The sequence below is a fragment of the Sphaerodactylus townsendi genome, linkage group LG01 (genome assembly GCF_021028975.2).
Source record: "Sphaerodactylus townsendi isolate TG3544 linkage group LG01, MPM_Stown_v2.3, whole genome shotgun sequence".
Classification (NCBI taxonomy): Eukaryota; Metazoa; Chordata; class Lepidosauria; order Squamata; family Sphaerodactylidae; genus Sphaerodactylus; species Sphaerodactylus townsendi.
The window spans coordinates 110,217,952-110,234,646 of NC_059425.1; the positions used below are offsets into that span (position 1 = coordinate 110,217,952).

A 16,695-nucleotide genomic window follows, 5' to 3' on the forward strand; every position below is an offset into this window, starting at 1 on the left:
CTCTCAGAGCACCCTTTTAAAGTTCTATTCAATATTTATCAGAAGCATTTACAGTAAAATTTAATTATCTAAATTAATATTATAATACAAATATATAGGTGATAACTAACTTAAAAATTTTGCTTCTTCCTATTTGGGTTTTAGTGATTTCTCTTTTCTACAACTACTAAAATTGGCTGAAGTAAAGAAAAGGATTTAATCACACACACACAGTATCAAACTATACAATATTGTCAGAACAACATTACTTTACAAAGGAAAAGCACTTGCTGCATGATTACAGGCAACTATACTTTTGAAACAAACAGTACTTGTTCTCCCAAAGCAAGGAACTTTGTGCATGCTATAAAGTACTATGTTGAAGGTGCCTTCAATTAACAGCAGTAACCCAACTGACCAGTGCTTTCTGAAACTGAGCCCTGTTATCATGAATAAGTTAATTAATAACAGAGGGACTGTCCGGAACTAGTTACTGACGTTTCTATTGATGAATCAGTCCAAGAGATAGTACCATCAAAAACATACTCCTGGATTCATTCTTAAAATATGAGTAAGATGAGGTTTCACACTGGGTGCAAAAAGGATCTTAACAGCTTCTGTTTGCCACTAACAGTGTTATTTATTGTGGAATTATTTTAGTTTAAGTTCACCAAAAAAACCTGCTCATGTGTGCGCCCTTTTGCGCAAGTTCTATTGAACTTCTGAAGAACTTCTGAAGAACACCAGTTAACATTTTAAAAAGTAGGCAGATGTTGGCTAATAGCAAAATTTAAAATCAAAAGTCTGTCCTTCTCCCCTGCCCCCTTTGGATGATGAAACGAGATACAGTAAATAGTTCTGGAGAACTCAAAAGCTTATACCAAAGAAAGGCAAGTAAAGGATACAATCTGGAACACAAGGAAAAAGGGAGCCAATCCCCCCCCCCCAAAATTACTTGCCAAATTGGCAAGGAAGCACGCAATGTGATCTTAAATTTCTGTTATATTAGTATTTAGCCAAAGTAATACAGTAATACATTCATAAATAACCATTAATTCTGTCATACAAAATGCGTACTTTGCATCAGATTCATTCATAAGTACCCGGAACCTTTCATGAATGATTTCAGTTAAACATCACAAACGGCTAAGGAAAACACAGTTCATCGGGGATAAAATATAAATGGCAGCTTATGTCCTCCGGTGTGTTAATATTTCTTAAGTGGACCAATACGTAGTTCTTAGCCCTCACATCCAGGTCATCAAGCAAATTGTTCATTAGATGCTACTTGGTGTCGGGGGATTGGCTCCCTTTTTCCTTGTGTTCCAGAACTCAAAAGCTTGCCCAATGTATTGTGTTGTAAGTTGGCCTTAAAAGGTATTACATGACCCTTATTGTTTTTTTCCATTCAGCTTGATGATAAGTCTTGATGGTCAGTCTTACATAACTTTTCTACTCCCAGCCTGATGATTTCTTAAAAGTTTGCAGAATGCTTTGGTTTTTGCTTGTTCTTAAAAGGTAGAAGACACTGCTAGAACTGCAGGAGGGAGGCCCAATGAAGTTGTTGGACAATAGATTCAGGACAGACTAAACCCTTCAGAGTAGTTAAATTGTGGAATTCACTGCTAGTAGGCATCATGATGGCCACGAGAATAAATGACTTTAAAGGACTACTGGACAGATTCATAAAGGATAAGTTTATCAATGGATACTAGTCATGGTGGGTAAGGGGGAATTTCCACATCCAGATGCATCAAACCTCTGAATGAACACCAGTACTGCTGAGCAACAGCTGGATAGGTTTGGTGACCCTCCAGATTGGCCACTGTGTTAAACAGCATGCTGGACTAGATGGCTGTTTCTATAGCTTCCCTTTCCCCCGGACTCTCGTTTGGTTTTGGATACTTCAAGGACTGTGTTGCAAAATCTGTATGATGTCCGTCCGAATAAACGCGCGAAAGATCGGGCTGAATTCACATTGGTTTTTTATAACCCACGGAAACGCGTATGAGGTTTACTGCCTGGTCAACACAATGAAGATGGCACTGTTTACCATTTCTCTACTGCTACTGCTGCTTGCATGCGTTTCTCCAGGGTAGAGAGGAGCAACCAGCTGCTTTGCGCGAGGGAGCCGGATGTGAAAGGTAGTACTTCCGGAACGCTCTCCGCGTGGAGGAGATTTCCCCTCCTTTCCGTCGCCCGGCTCCTGGGCAGGGGGAGGGTCGGCCGCCGCGATGGTACCGATGGAGACCCAGCTACAGAGCATCTTTGAGGAGGTGGTGGTGAGTCTCCCTGCTCCCTTCCTTTCTCCTCTCGCAGAAGCCTAGAGGATGAATGGCCGGGTGGGCATGAAGGAGCGGGCGGGGGGTGAGATGGAGAAGGCAGCCTTGGCTATCGGGAGGGGGGAGGGAAACAAGCAGGCCGGGACCGTTTTGTGTCTGGAAGGGAAGGCGGGCAATGTGAAGAGAGCGCAGTCTTCAAGGGCCGGAGTTGATTAGCTAATAATCGTCATAAATCCGTGAATTCAGTAGGAAGTGGGTGGAGGGATGGGCTGAATCTTTGCCTTGAAGTGATGCTACCTTTTATTACATGAATTTCACATACGACAGTTGAGCCAAAATAGCACAAGAGTCTTACGGCACCATAGAGACTTCACAGTTTTATGGCATAATTTTTATCTAAATCAGAACAAAGTTCTTTTAAAAGTAGGTTATGGACTATGAACGGTTATGATAAAATACACGTGTTAGTTTTTAAGGTGCCCTAGAGTTCTTATGTTATTTGGTTTGGAGATTGAAGACTAGATAAAACAGATTTTATTTTTTGCAGGGTATGGGCTAGCTTTGGAAGTGGTGATGCTTTTCAGATTTTTGAGGCAGAGTGCAATTGTTATGACAGGCTCTAGATGCAATAGAAGTTTGGGAGTTGCTTTGGAAAACAAAAAATGAGAAGATGAGCACTTCATTTCTGGGCTAGACGTTGTTCAGTCCTAAATTTGCTTTATTTAATTAAAATATTTTTACTGTTCTTATTAGGCAGTTAGCAATGCAATAATAAATGTTAAGGACATAATATCATCAGATAATCAGAGGTTAAGCAGGGTTGAGCCTAGTAAGTGTTTGGATGGGAGACCACCAATGTTGTTATGCAGAAGCAGGCAATGACAGACCCTGAGTAAGTCTTTTGCCTTGAAAACCCTATAAGGTTGCCATAAGTGAACTGCTTTTTATACACACATATTAACAATGTGAAACCGACACATTGATTAAGAAAGTGCAACCAAATCTGCCAGAAGTCATTCACCTTCCACCAAAGGTCCCGTGTTACAAAAACAAAAACTGTTTTACATACATTGTCAAAGGTGTCAGCCACAGTTGCAGGCGAAACGTTACGAACAAGATCCACCAGATCATGGCCACACAGCCTGGAAAACCCACCACAACCAGCTGTTTTACATGCCTTCATAAATGCAAGAAGTGAATGTGTCTTCTGCATCCAATCTTATAGACCATTTCAGAGGACAACTTTAAAATAGAGCATAACAAGTGGAGACCTGACCATCTTTTAGAGGCAGCTCATTTTCCCCTCCACTATTTCCTCTGGATCTTTCCTGAAAGCCTCTCTTGTTTTCCTGCTTCCTTCTTTCCAACCACCAGCCAACCTATCTTTATCTTCCTCCCCATCTTCACTTTTTCCTCCTTGCCTTCCTCTAGCAGCCTGACTCTGGGAAAACTCTGTGCAGTTCTGACTATGAGGCCAGGCTGGTTGCATTGGGAAACCCACTGTGTGGGGGACACTTCTCTTTTCCACCTCAGACTATTTTATTTTCTCCTCCTCCTCGTATCTCCTCCAGCTCTCGTATCTTCTCCTTTTTCCATGCTTCCTTCTCTTTTTTCCACTCACTAAACAATCTACTTTTTATTTGCTCCCCCATCTTCAACTATATTTCGTTTACACACCTGGGGTTTTGTTCACCATGAACCTCTAATGTAGGTTATGCTGAACTGGTGTGACTGGCCCAAAGTCACCCAGGGAGCTTCTTCTGCCAGCCAAGTGCAGATTTGAACCTGGATCTTCCAGATTCTGAAACTCTGACCACACTGGCTTCTGTAGGATGGCTGCCATTAAATAGTTACAAGCAGATAGGCCTGAATCATGTGAGTCCTTGATAGCAAGTTACTTGTGGTTGCTGCTAAGCCTAGCCATGTGAGTCCTCTCTCAAGGTCCTGAAGATTTAGGTCCTGCAAATCTGTCTGGTATGTTCATATCCCCAGTCTCAGGATTTAAGTATTCACAAGTAGGATCCATGTTGAGAATTTGATATATTGATTAGAAGAATCTTGTCTGAAGATACTGCTGGTGTATGGGAGTATACCAAGAAATTTGATAGATAATTTGATAGATATAGAAAAAAGTGCTCTAAAGGTATTTTAATTATTTGTTTATAGCATTTCTGTTTTGGCTTTATACCCATTTAGGACCCCAATGGCTCTGAAATCAAAATATTAAAACAGTTTAACATAGAGCATGAAACAAAGAATGAAAACATATAAATAGGCAAACATACATAACATATTAGGAATAGACGCCCAATAACAGCTGTTGGGGTATGGTAAGCAAAGCAAAAAAACAGTATTTGCCTTTTGGTAGAAAGCAACAATACAGAGAGACAGATGAATCCCCCTGGAAAGGAAGTTCCAGAGTTTTGATGCACAACTGAGAAGGCCCTTTCTTGGGTGCAATCCATCTAGCTTCATTGAGGGCACCAAAAGCAAGACCTTCTAAGATACCAGAGTGGATGTGGGGAAAAACAGCCCCCTTTTAGCCCTTTTAGTATGCTGTCCCTAAGCCATATAGGGTTTTAAATGTTAATACCAGCATCTTGAATTGTGTCCAGCGATAAATTGAGAGACAGTATAGATGTAGTGAGACTGAAGTAATATGATCCCTGTGACCCTCTCCAGTCAACATTTGGGCTGGTACATTATGTACCAACTGTAACTTCTGAACAGTCTTCAAGGAAAGCCCCTTATGAAGCATATTGCAGTAATCTCATCTAGATTGTACCAGAGCATGCATCACAGTGGCAAGATCTTTCCCACCCAGGAAGGACTGCAGCTGGCTCACTATCCAAACCTGGCACCATGGACATGGTGACCACCTGTTTATCTAATAGCACTCCCACCCCCAAGTTATGAACCTGTTCCTTTATTGGAAATGCAGCTCCATCTAGAACAAGAGACATCCCAATACCTGAGTTAAACCTTCCCCCTGCCAGTAGAACCTCCATTTAATTAGGATTACATTTCTGTTTGTTATCCCTCATCCATCCAAAAACTGCTGCCATCCACCTGTTTACATTTTCTATCATCTCCCTGGAATCTTCTGAAAGCACAAGCTAAATCTGAGCATAATCCACATATTGATGCAAACATCTGGTCAACTTTAATAATAGCTAATATTTTTAATTGGGCATGGAAGCAAATAGGTAACCTGTGCAATATTGGAGTTACAATCTATTTCCAGTGGCTGACCCCTGAGACGTCTTCAAAAGTAGCCCCATGCCCAGCAGGTTTCAGTAATCCAATCTGAAGGTTACAGTGGCGTGGATTAGTATGGCTAGGTTGGCCGAGTCTAAACAAGAGGCCAGTTTATAGACTAGATGAAGTTGAAAGGAATTGCTCCCAGTAACAACACCAACCAATTTATCCAATGACAAGGCCAGGTAGAAGAGCACCCACAAACTCGTCTGAAACTTTGGTGAAGTTTCTGCCACACCTGCTGTTCTTTTTTTGCTTTTGCAAAGTAGGGCAATAATCTGTTTGTAACTCCATATATGAGTATGGAGTCTCAGACGAAAACTCTGTTACGGTTCACTAAGAATTGATCTCTCTCTAGCCAATAGCCACATACGGAAGAAGAAAGTATCTAACTTGAACTAACAGCGCCATCCAAATAGCCTGCATGCTTACCTGTTGAACTATATGGACAATATTTTGAGTTGTTACCAGGAAAACAAAGATACAATTGTATTCCAATTTATTATTGGTTTAAATATGACTCATTTTGTGAGTATAAGTGCTGCAGTAATTTGAAGGGAAAAGGTCAACCATACAGGAAGGGGCAGGTCAAAAAGATAACAACAAAAGGCATAAGAGAAGCAACGGAAACCCTGCATGATCCTCTCATGAAGATTAGATATCTTTTTAAGTGCAGAAATGCATCTTGAATTTCAGCGCCGTGTTTCAGAGCTGTGTACAGGATGCCCACCTTGTCTTTAAAAGCAATTCACTCATTCTGAACAGAAAAAAAATGCCCTGACCAGGATAGCCCAGAGGATAGCTTGATCACATCAGATCTTGCAAGTGAAGCAGGATTGGCCCTAGTCAATATTTGGACAGAAGACCTGCAAGGAATACCTGGCAATGGCAAACCACCTGTGAACATCTCTTGCCTTGAAAATGTTATGGAATCTCCTAAGTCAACTGCAACAAGATGGTAAAGAAAAAAAGAGGAGAGGAAGCGTTTTTCTTTTCATGGGTTTTTCTTTTTCAGTACTCTCCAAAATTAGTAATTTTTCTATCAAGAATTTTTTTAAGAGACCAAGGAAAAGAGCTTGTTATTTTTCCCAGGCCTTTGCATCTCTAGGTCCTGCAAGCCCTCCTTTCTCTGTCCTTGCCTGCAAGTGCAGACTTTTTGGAATTTCCAATCCCCTTAGAGGCTTGCCTGGTGCCTACCTTACTGTTATTTAAGGGTCAAGTCAAAATTTTATTTTTACCTCTCTTTTTAAGTGATGATTTCTATCCATCGAAAGCTTCTTTTATTGATTCTGCTGCTGCTATCCTTGCTAAAGTAGCAGAACTGCAGGATGTGAAAACGGATATACCGTCTTCTGTTAGCCATTGGTATTGATTACTTTACAGCTGCTTCTTTTTTGATCCCCTGATATTAATCGTTCTTGCGGATCATCTCAGGAGATGTACTTAGATTATTTGACTACTTGGCTTCCATAAATGACTGTGGTTGAGCATAAGGGAGAAAAGAGGTAGAAATGTCAGCCAAGTTCTTTTTATCTTCAAGAGTGGCTCATGATGGTTTGTTTTTTCCTCTTCCAGAAAACAGAGGTTATCGAGGAGGCTTTTCCTGGGTAAGTACAGAGCTGTTTACTTGCTTATAGAATTGTAAACATTTGGTTGCCTTCCTATTGATAATACACTATGAAAATAACAGTGCTTTTGTTTGCAACAGCATGTTTATGGACACTCCTGAAGATGAGAGAGCCAAATTAATCAGTTGCTTGGGAGCCTTTAGACAGTTTTGGAGCAATCTTTCTCAGGTGAGTATTTCATTTGTTGCTGGTATATATTTTCTACATTCGTGAGCAGAATACTAAAAACACAAAACTTGATCTAAACAGTTCCTAATCAGACTGCTTGTCATATTTTAACCTTAAAAGTTACTCTTGATCTAGCATACCATAGAATGCATCAGTCCCCACAGTAGCCCTACTTTCCTGTCTGATTTCAGTAGTAGCTTGTCTCCTAATCACATGGATAGAAATTCCCATCAAACTCTGTAGGATTTACAAGTGAATATGCCAAAAACTGGGCTGAATAATTATTATTCCAGCAATTTGATAATATTTTCTATCAGTTTACAGACAATTTAATTTAAATTGGCTTTGGACTGTCACTTCTCATAGTGCAAAACATTAAGAAATATTTTAAGAATTGCTCCAAGGAATTTATCAGTAAAAATGCTTTTATTTGCTGTTATTGTAAGTTGTAAAATAAGGAAATATGATTTTAATGTCTTTTTCCCCCTCAGGAATCTCATGAACAGTGTGTTCAGTGGATTGTAAGATTCATACATAACCAGCATAGTCCTAAAAGAATTTCATTTCTGTATGACTGTTTAGCAATGGCTGTGGAGACTGGACTGCTGCCCCCCAAGTATGTTCCAGCCACTTAAGGCTTAATGTCTTAGAGAGAAGGCTAATTGGGATCTGTTGATTATGCTTACAAAATGTATCTCTCATTTTTGTTTTGAATTTTTCTAGGATGGTTTGTGAATCTCTGCTGAATTCTGATAATCTTGAATGGGAAAGGACTCAGCTTTGGTCGCTAACATTTAAACTTGTCCGAAAAATAATTGGTGGCATAGACTATAAGGTAATGTGCCTAAAAATTCCAGTATAGTAAGATATGTTTGTCTCCAGACTGTCTCAAGGCTGCATGAATTGGTACATTTTGTCCTTTGCTCCATAAAACAATCTGATGGAGTAGACAAGACTGAGAGAGAGAGCGATGGGCCCAAGGTCTCTGATTTCGGATTTTGTCTTGCATCTCCAAATATGAGGAAAGCTTCATAAGTAGGAGGAAAAAGCACTCTTGGGTGTAGTTCTTTGTTCATGGTTCATTGGGCATGTGAAAGACACATTCAGGTAAGACAAATCTCCAGAAACTCCTTTGACAGGTCTCAGTATAATAACGAAACTGCCCGCCTTGAACCCATTCTTAAAGAGAGGAATACTTAAGCATTGTAAGTAGATCTAGCTAGCAACCTCATTTCATTGTTTTACTAGATTTCTGTAATGATTCCACCTGTCTGTAGATCATCCTCAACTACTTTCTTTATAGAATACATGCTTAGTCAATGGATGTGTACAGACATGATCTCTGGTTTTCAGAAGAGAGCTCTCGGGATAAAACCTGTCCAGCACCATCTGCTTGTTTGTTGCAGCTTTACCAGGGAAACATGCTGGATTTAGAGCAAAGAGAAAGAGCGGAGGAGAGGCAATCAATCCACATTTCTGTCTCACAGACACATACATGGTAGTGGGGGGGGGGGGGTAGAGGAACTGACCAAGGGCCATCTGAATTAGTGTTGAGATGAATGTAATGGAACTGTTAGTCCAGAAGTGAGATTCCCCACTTCTTGATGGAATACATACCGAGAATCCTGTGGAGGTCTAGTTAATTATTAGTTAGTTTTTCTATAGGCTTACCCTTCCAATGGACTGCCTGTGTAATGCACACAACTAGAATCGTGAGCAGTCAGGAGCATGACTGAGGTATCAAGAGCGTGATTCCCATCAGCCAAAGCCTTCCCTCTTCGTGACATTTTCTCAACCTGAAATTGACTTGTGGGGATGGTGTGCCCTTTGGGAAAACACATAAGCTTCCTGGGGCTGTTCAAGGTTAGAAAATCACCCTGGTGTAAAAGGGCTTCGATCCCTTTCCCCCATATGCTGCAGATTCAGTTGGAAGCAGGCCCCATTGCTCTTGGTAATAAAGTTTCAGCTAGGAATTTCAGCACATGTCTGCTTGACATGACCCAAGAGCAGACCCAGGAACAGAACCATGTGATAGGGTCCAGTGACCCTTGTTAGGAATTTTGCAAACAGCTATGGTGGCTGACTGCAAGCATCCAAATAAGAAATCCTTGTGCACACATTTTTTATATGCCTATCTAGTGAGTTTTAGTGGGTAGTCCTGTTGGTCTACAGTAGAACAGCTTGATATGTGTCCCGGGGCACCTTACCCACCAAAAAGGTTTTCAGAGCAAGAGCATTCAAGAATTAAAGCTCTCTGACAAAGGGAACGTTGACTCTGGAAATCCCATATCCCCAAAATCTGATTGGTCTCTAAGGTGCTGCCAGACTCATATCTAGTTATCTAATGAGAGGACTGATGTGTAGTAACCTGATGCAGTTCTATTATGCTGAATCAGGGCAACTATGTAGAAGTCTGATACGTTCCATTCATTAAGTGAAGAGAGGTGAGTAGAGGTTTACCCATTTGGTAAATTGGTGCTTATGGTAGTGTCTTCAGGGGTAGCATATCATACTGTGTAGTATTAAGAGCAAGTCCTACATTCATATATTTTTATAGGGTGTATACAAAATGTCTCTCCTAAGATCATTTTATCTGTATTTTTATAGGGTGTCCGAGATCTTCTGAAGGTTATCCTAGAGAAAGTTTTAACTGTTCCTAATACAGTGAGCTCTGCTGTTGTACAGCAACTTTTAGCAGCAAGAGAGGTAAAATGTCAAAACTTTATGCCATGATGTGTCAAGTTAAACTTAAGAATCTACACTTTCTCAGTTCTGGCATGGCTTTTGAGGAGTCTTCATAGCTTGTATTTTAATCTAGATAAAAAAAGATGTCTGAAAGTTGATCTTATCTGACACTTCTTAATAAAAGTTGTTCACCACATGTTGCATGCCGATTGTACTTCTTTTGGAGTGTTTGCATCACTTTTTTGAAAATAAGTTCCATTGAATACAAATCTCTGCATGTGAGGCTCAGTATTATTAAACATTATGGTCGATTAATTGCAATGTTTCTATAGCATATTAAAGTTCAAAAACGGAAAATCAGTTTCATTTGTCCAGTGTTCCTGAAGGAAATATTATGTTATCAAGTATAGGGTTTCATTATTTTAAGATCAAAGCATTGATAGCATTATGTTCTTTAAAGCTAAGTATTCACCATCTTTTCAACTATTGCATTAGCTTGCAGAATGTAAAAGCCTTCCAGTATACTCTGAACATGGATTTTAACAGAAAGCTCTGTTTTCTGTATGATTGTAATTAATACTGGCCAAGTATGTGCTTACATTGCTGTTTCTATATGTCACCCCACCTTCCTTTACTTAATTACATATACACTTTTTATCTAGGTTGTTGCTTATATTTTAGAAAGGAATGCATGTTTATTACCTGCGTACTTTGCAGTGACAGAGATTCGAAAGCTGTATCCTGAGGGAAAACTTCCTCATTGGGTGAGACTTTTATTTCTTTGCATTATTTATGGTCTGCCTTTCTCATAGAATTAGAAAGCGAGTCAATGCGATCAACCAGTTAGGTTGTTCAGTAGAAATGCACTGGGAAGTCTGAAACCAACCAAAAATAGAAAATCCAGAACTGGAGCATAGTATGAGAATTAGCATGGCACATTAAGCTGGGCAGAAATTACATAGTATTTCTTACTTAAAATATACTATTCACAACAGTACAGTCCACCGTCCTTAATCAGTTTTCCAAGTAAGTTTGTGAACCGTTTGGTACAGTATGGAAAAAACAATTAGATCTAGAGTTTAGAGACAAAATCATATTATACCTATTAAATAACAATCAAACTATAGCTGCTAATGATGACTGTACTTAATATAAATTCTAATAATCCAAAAATTTTTAAAAAAACATTGATTGACAGCTTCTCTGATGACATTCTAAAATTTTTCTCACCAAATTAAGAATGTGCTATTATTTTCATTTTTATAACATGATTTATAATTGACCATTTTGTTTCTCTTTTAACCCCTTTTCAATCTAGTCAGTATTTTTCACCATTATCTCATTATAATAGGCCTCTATAGGTGACGTTAAAGGGGAATATTGGAGCGATAATCCTTTTCTGTGTTTATTCCCAAATTTTAAACATTCCATCATTGATTACATGACTTCCATTCTGCACTATATTGTTTTCCACATTGATTTTTCTGACCTTGTAATTCTTCTTTTAAATCTGACATTTCTAATTTTATTATTTTCTGTCCTGGGTTTCTAATCCAGTCGGTAATCTAAACAAGAACAGCTGCATTTAATATAATATTAGGTACTGCTAGTCCTTCCTTTTTCTCATTTTGTAAAACTTTGGATCTGATTCTTGGTTTTTTGCTGTTCTATATAAACCTGTTTGTCTGACTTTGCCATTCCTGTAGTTTTTTCTTGTATCTGAATTGGTACCATTTGAAATATGAAATTAGTTTTGGCAACATATTCATTTTTACAGTGAAAATTCTTCCTAACCATGACATTTTTAGTTTGCTTATCTTCTTGTTATCTTCATCTTTAAATGATGTTTCATTTCCTCCAGTCAAGTTTATTTCCAAATATTTAGATATTATCCTTTATATATCTTTTCAGTACAAAGCCTGTCTGATCTTCATAGATTAATCTTGCTATTCATTTCTTATTCTTTCAACTGTTACTGGAATTTAAAAAAGTATAGCAAGGGTGTATAAGATTATGGCAATTATATTACCATCCTTGTGAATCAATATGTGAGTTTCTTGCCACAGTGATGACAGTACTTTCTCTTTCCATATTTCATTCATGACTTTTTCCAGAGATAGTATTACATTCTTTTCCAAGCATTTATAATACATTGCTTTAAGTCCATCTGGACCCAGTGCTTTGTCTTTTTTCTGTTTCTTTATGGCTTATGATATTTCTTGTAGTTGCCTTTGTCAGTTCTGATGTGAATTTTTCAGTATGTATTCCTTTTATATACACTTCTATTCTGTCTTCTGTTGAAAAATCTTTTCTGTATAATTACGAAAAAGAGCAAACTGTTGCCATATTTCCTTTCCTACATGCATAATTCCTGTGATTGTTCTGTTTTCAGCTTCTTTCCTTAAATAGTGTGCCAGATGTCTTCTAGGATTATTTCCTTCAGGCAGAAATAGTAAAGAAATGTAGGAAGGATTTAAAAGAATGTTTTAATTAATATTACAGCTAATATCCCTGTTGCAATGATTTGAGAAATCTACATGTAGAGCCTACATGAGAGGGAATCTAGTAGGTATAGCTGCAAAAGAAAAGAATGGAGCAAACCAAGAAATATTGGATAGACTACAAATGTTGAAAGAACAGCAAAAAACCTTCTCGATAAAGCTACCCTAATTGAGATCAAGCAGTTAGATATACTTCGAATTGCAGAAATACAGAGGAAGTTAAGATTTCTAAAACAGATATTTGGAATTCTCCATAATCTTGATTGTGTTGCCCCTCTTTGTGTTTAGAGGAGAGCATTTAAGGTATATGATGTAAGGTGAACTAGAGTCTGTTGCAATTCATACTTGATAGGAGGGGTCCTTCTACTTGTGTTTTGGATTGTATGGCAGCAAATAAGTGGGTGGTCAGTTTTGATGATCTGTGGAAGTTTTGATGATCTTACCTCTTCTGCTTGTGGAAGAGGTAAGAGGAACAGTTTTTCCCCCTTCCTCCTCTTCAGTGCAGGTTTCTGTGTCATCCGGATATTAGTCCATGTTGGTCATAAGACCCGGGAATCACTTTTCCACAGTCAGAAAGATCTGCTAGGGAGAAGGAACCAAGACCTGTCAGCATCGTCAATTGTTGGGTCCCTGTTTTCCTAATTAAAGTCTACTTCTTGGTAAAACTTAATTGCAGACCAAGATTACTACTTTTTGGATTAACCTTGTAGTACTAATTGAACTTCATAATGAAAATAACTATCAGGTAATTTGCTCAAGTTGTATCTTTTATAGAACTAGAAATTAATTTCTACTATTTTTACAGTTGTTAGGTTGTCTATTGTCAGATTTTGTGGATTCCTTCAGACCCACAGCAAGAATAAATTCCATCTGTGGTAAGAACTGTGTTAATTTAATGTATTTTAGTGGTGGAAAGTGCCATCAAGTCACAGCTGATTTACAGCTACCCCATAGGGTCTTCAAGGCAAGAGACATTCAGAAGTGGTTTGCCATTGTCTGCTTCCGCATGGGGTGGGAGAGTTCTGAGAGGACTGTGACTGGCCCAGGGTCACCCAGCAGGCTTCTTGTGGAGGAGTGGAGAATTGAACCCTGTTCTTCAGATTAGAGTCCACGGTTCTTAATTACTATACAGTGCTGGCAATTTACAAATCCAGTTCAACATCATCTAGGGGACAATGTGACTATAAGCATTGTACCTGTTAATCAAATAGTTTTACAACCTATTCTTGAACTTCAGTAATTTATCACTCAAAATAACCTAGGTCTGGGCATAATACGCATGACAACAAAACAGTATTCCAAGTCATGACATTATGCTAGGTGGCAATGCTGGCAAAGTTGCTTCATCTATATCTTGTTGAGTAAGACCTCTTTTTCTCTTCTTGCAAGGATTTGAAGAAAGCAGGATGCACTTAACTCCACTTAGAATTCTGTCGGCCTTTGGGCCTATTAGGGCTTCAGTGGTCAGCTCTACTGTCCATTAGTTTTTATGAAAACTAAGTTATTAAGGCTGCATGTCTGTGTCTTAGTGCCTGTGCATGCATTACAGCTGTATTAGCCAAGGCTGTTGTTTGTAGTAAAGGTCACATATCTGGATAATATCAGCTCTTTGAATTAGCCTTTCTTTTATACATACAAAATGACAAGAAGACTTACAAATAAGTTTTAAAGTAGCTAGAAAGCTGAAATTTCATATGTGTTGCTCAAGTCATTCTGATGGCTGGTAATATTTGATGCAAGCTATATGAGAGGTTATGTGATAGCTATTAGTTTGTGAATCACTTTTTTTTCTTTTGGTGTTCAATATGTGTAGGGAGATGCAGTCTACTTCCTGTGGTAAATAATTCTGGTGCAATTTGCAATTCCTGGAAGCTGGATCCTACAACTCTCCGGTTCCCTCTGCGAGGTCTTTTGCCATATGATAAGGTATATGAGCATGTGATAATTCTGAAAGCCTTATATAGCAGAGTCCATGATTTTTTCCTCCTAGATATATCTACTCCATTGTTTTCAGAGACACCTTAGGAAAACACCTCCAGCGTTAATTTGCTCAGGTCCTTCTGGAGAAAGAAATTGCATACGTGGCTGGTGATGTTGTCAGTGAACCTACCTTCATTGATGCTTGTGTTGGTGCCACAGGAGAACTTTGCCAAAGGAGGCTACATATCTGAAGGAAGTGGCTAATGCCCTAGAGGCAAAACAAGTTTCTGAAGGTGGCCTTTTCATTCAGAACTATATATTTCTGTAGAATCAGCAGTTAGTTCTTCTCCCCAAGTCATCATGCATCTCTGAGAAGGATCCAGGGGAGGGGACATGTGAACAAAATACACATGGATAGCTAAACAAAGAGATAGACTTTAGCACCATATGATACAATAAGAAGCAGGGAGAGGTAAGTTATCTCTGATCATTTAGCCTTGCTGCCTTGAGGTAACAAGAAAAAAAAAAGATTGTGAACAACTGGTAAAATGAAGCAGGTGAGGAATTCCTGAACTTGTCAAATGAGTTGCGGCTTTTGTGAAAATTTCTGTATCTTCAGTTTTGAAATGCTGCCATTCATACTGTTGTATGATAACGTTTTACTATAGTTCTATTTGTGTGGAATATCATGGTGATGGTCAGAGGTAAGGTAATATTTAGCGCTAAATTGCTAACTCTGATTCCCAAAGAAGGGAGTAAAGCATAAAGCAAAACTCACACGTTGCCAACTTAACATGTGTCTTGATGCCCTGGCCAGTGACTCTTGATTTCTCTTTTTAAAATAAGATTAGCTTTGCGTAAATATGCTGGTGTTTGTTTGCTTTGTTTGTTTTGTTTTCAAGGATCTGTTTGAGCCCCAAACGGCTTTGTTGCGGTATGTACTGGAGCAACCCTATTCCAGAGATATGGTCTGCAACATGCTAGGTCTAAACAAACAGGTACTGTACTGTGCAACAATGCTGTTCTTAGGTTTGCTTAGAATCTGCACTTTTTCTTTTCTCTTTTTCTTTGCTGTAGCTAATTAAGCAAAACAGTTGAGGATCAGATCATGATTTTTTCCCCCTCAGTGTAGGTTAATTGGGCACAATTTTGCTATCCTATACCTATTCCAATAACGATGTCTAAATTGAGACAGAGATTTTTTGAAAAGAAAAGAATGATACTTTGGCATTGCTTTTTTTCTCTATAAGGCCAGCCTCAAAGGTACCCTAGACAGATATTAACAATGATAGATATAGATTTTTCTTTTTTGTGGAAGGAGGGGGAGGCAGATGAACTTCTTAGCTCAGTGGTTTTTAGAACTTCTGTGTTAAATGCTTTGGTGTGTTTTCATTACTTTAAGTGGTAATGATTTATTTAATAAGTGATTTTTAATTTTTAATTTTTTCCCTTATTACTTGGGAGGGCCTGGTCTGACTTGGGGTAACTTGAGGCTGGCCTCATAGTCACTGTTTTGTCTTTTCTTTTTTTTCTTCCTTTATTTTTGTTCTGTCCTGTCTTGTCCTGCCCATCCTCCAATGCTCTAGACCTTGAACATTGCTCAGGTATGTTCACAACCTTACTGTTGTATTGTGACTAACGATACGCTGGCTGCTTAGTAGCCACTGATTCCAGTTCGAGAATACACGTCTGGCCAGGGCTTGAAATTGGTGGGACCATCACATGCTAAGATAAGGTCAACTTCCTGTTAAAATCTGAGGTTATAAGAATGCTTCTCAATTGAAATACGTTATCAGTTCAATAATTGGCTTCGAGTTATCCATTGATTGCCTGACCTGCCAACTTGCCATAGTTTTTGTTCAGATTATGTAAGTTTTTTGCCTGAAATCATTTGTTTGTATGAAAATGAGTTTTTCCACCGAATCTTAGTATGCTTAAGATTTATTATAAACTTGTGATTAGGAATAATAATTCTTAGCCTCCCACTCCCTTTCAAGTAACTTTAGATGGGCTGAAAGGAAAAAAAAGGAAAAATTAAATTTTCAACTAATTTGGTATCCTCATTTGTATGTTTCTATAATTAATTATTGGCCTGTTTTAGTCTTGGGTGATATTTAAACAAAATACAATAGCGTTGATGTTTGCAATACTATAGTGAAGGTTGTGTCAGTGTTTTCATTTATTAAAAACTCATTTCAGGAATTTGTACCTTGACCATAACATTTGCTTGATGCTGAAACTTTGGTTTACACATTAAAACCCCCACTTATTTCT

At 38.5% G+C, this 16,695-nt stretch overlaps 1 protein-coding gene across 1 annotated transcript in view; it reads left to right on the forward strand.

Moving 5' to 3' along the window:
• Window positions 1-2,129: 2,129 nt before the first annotated feature.
• Window positions 2,130-16,695, forward strand: part of MED23 (mediator complex subunit 23) — a 37,186-nt gene continuing 22,620 nt past the window's right edge. Inside the window, exons 1-11 of the mRNA XM_048505492.1 lie at window positions 2,130-2,261; window positions 7,095-7,126; window positions 7,228-7,315; window positions 7,807-7,931; window positions 8,039-8,150; window positions 9,923-10,021; window positions 10,663-10,764; window positions 13,307-13,376; window positions 14,315-14,427; window positions 15,324-15,419; window positions 16,008-16,025. Of these exons, the coding sequence (XP_048361449.1) occupies window positions 2,214-2,261; window positions 7,095-7,126; window positions 7,228-7,315; window positions 7,807-7,931; window positions 8,039-8,150; window positions 9,923-10,021; window positions 10,663-10,764; window positions 13,307-13,376; window positions 14,315-14,427; window positions 15,324-15,419; window positions 16,008-16,025 (903 nt within the window). The 5' untranslated portion in view covers window positions 2,130-2,213. The remainder of the gene's footprint in view (window positions 2,262-7,094; window positions 7,127-7,227; window positions 7,316-7,806; window positions 7,932-8,038; window positions 8,151-9,922; window positions 10,022-10,662; window positions 10,765-13,306; window positions 13,377-14,314; window positions 14,428-15,323; window positions 15,420-16,007; window positions 16,026-16,695) is intronic.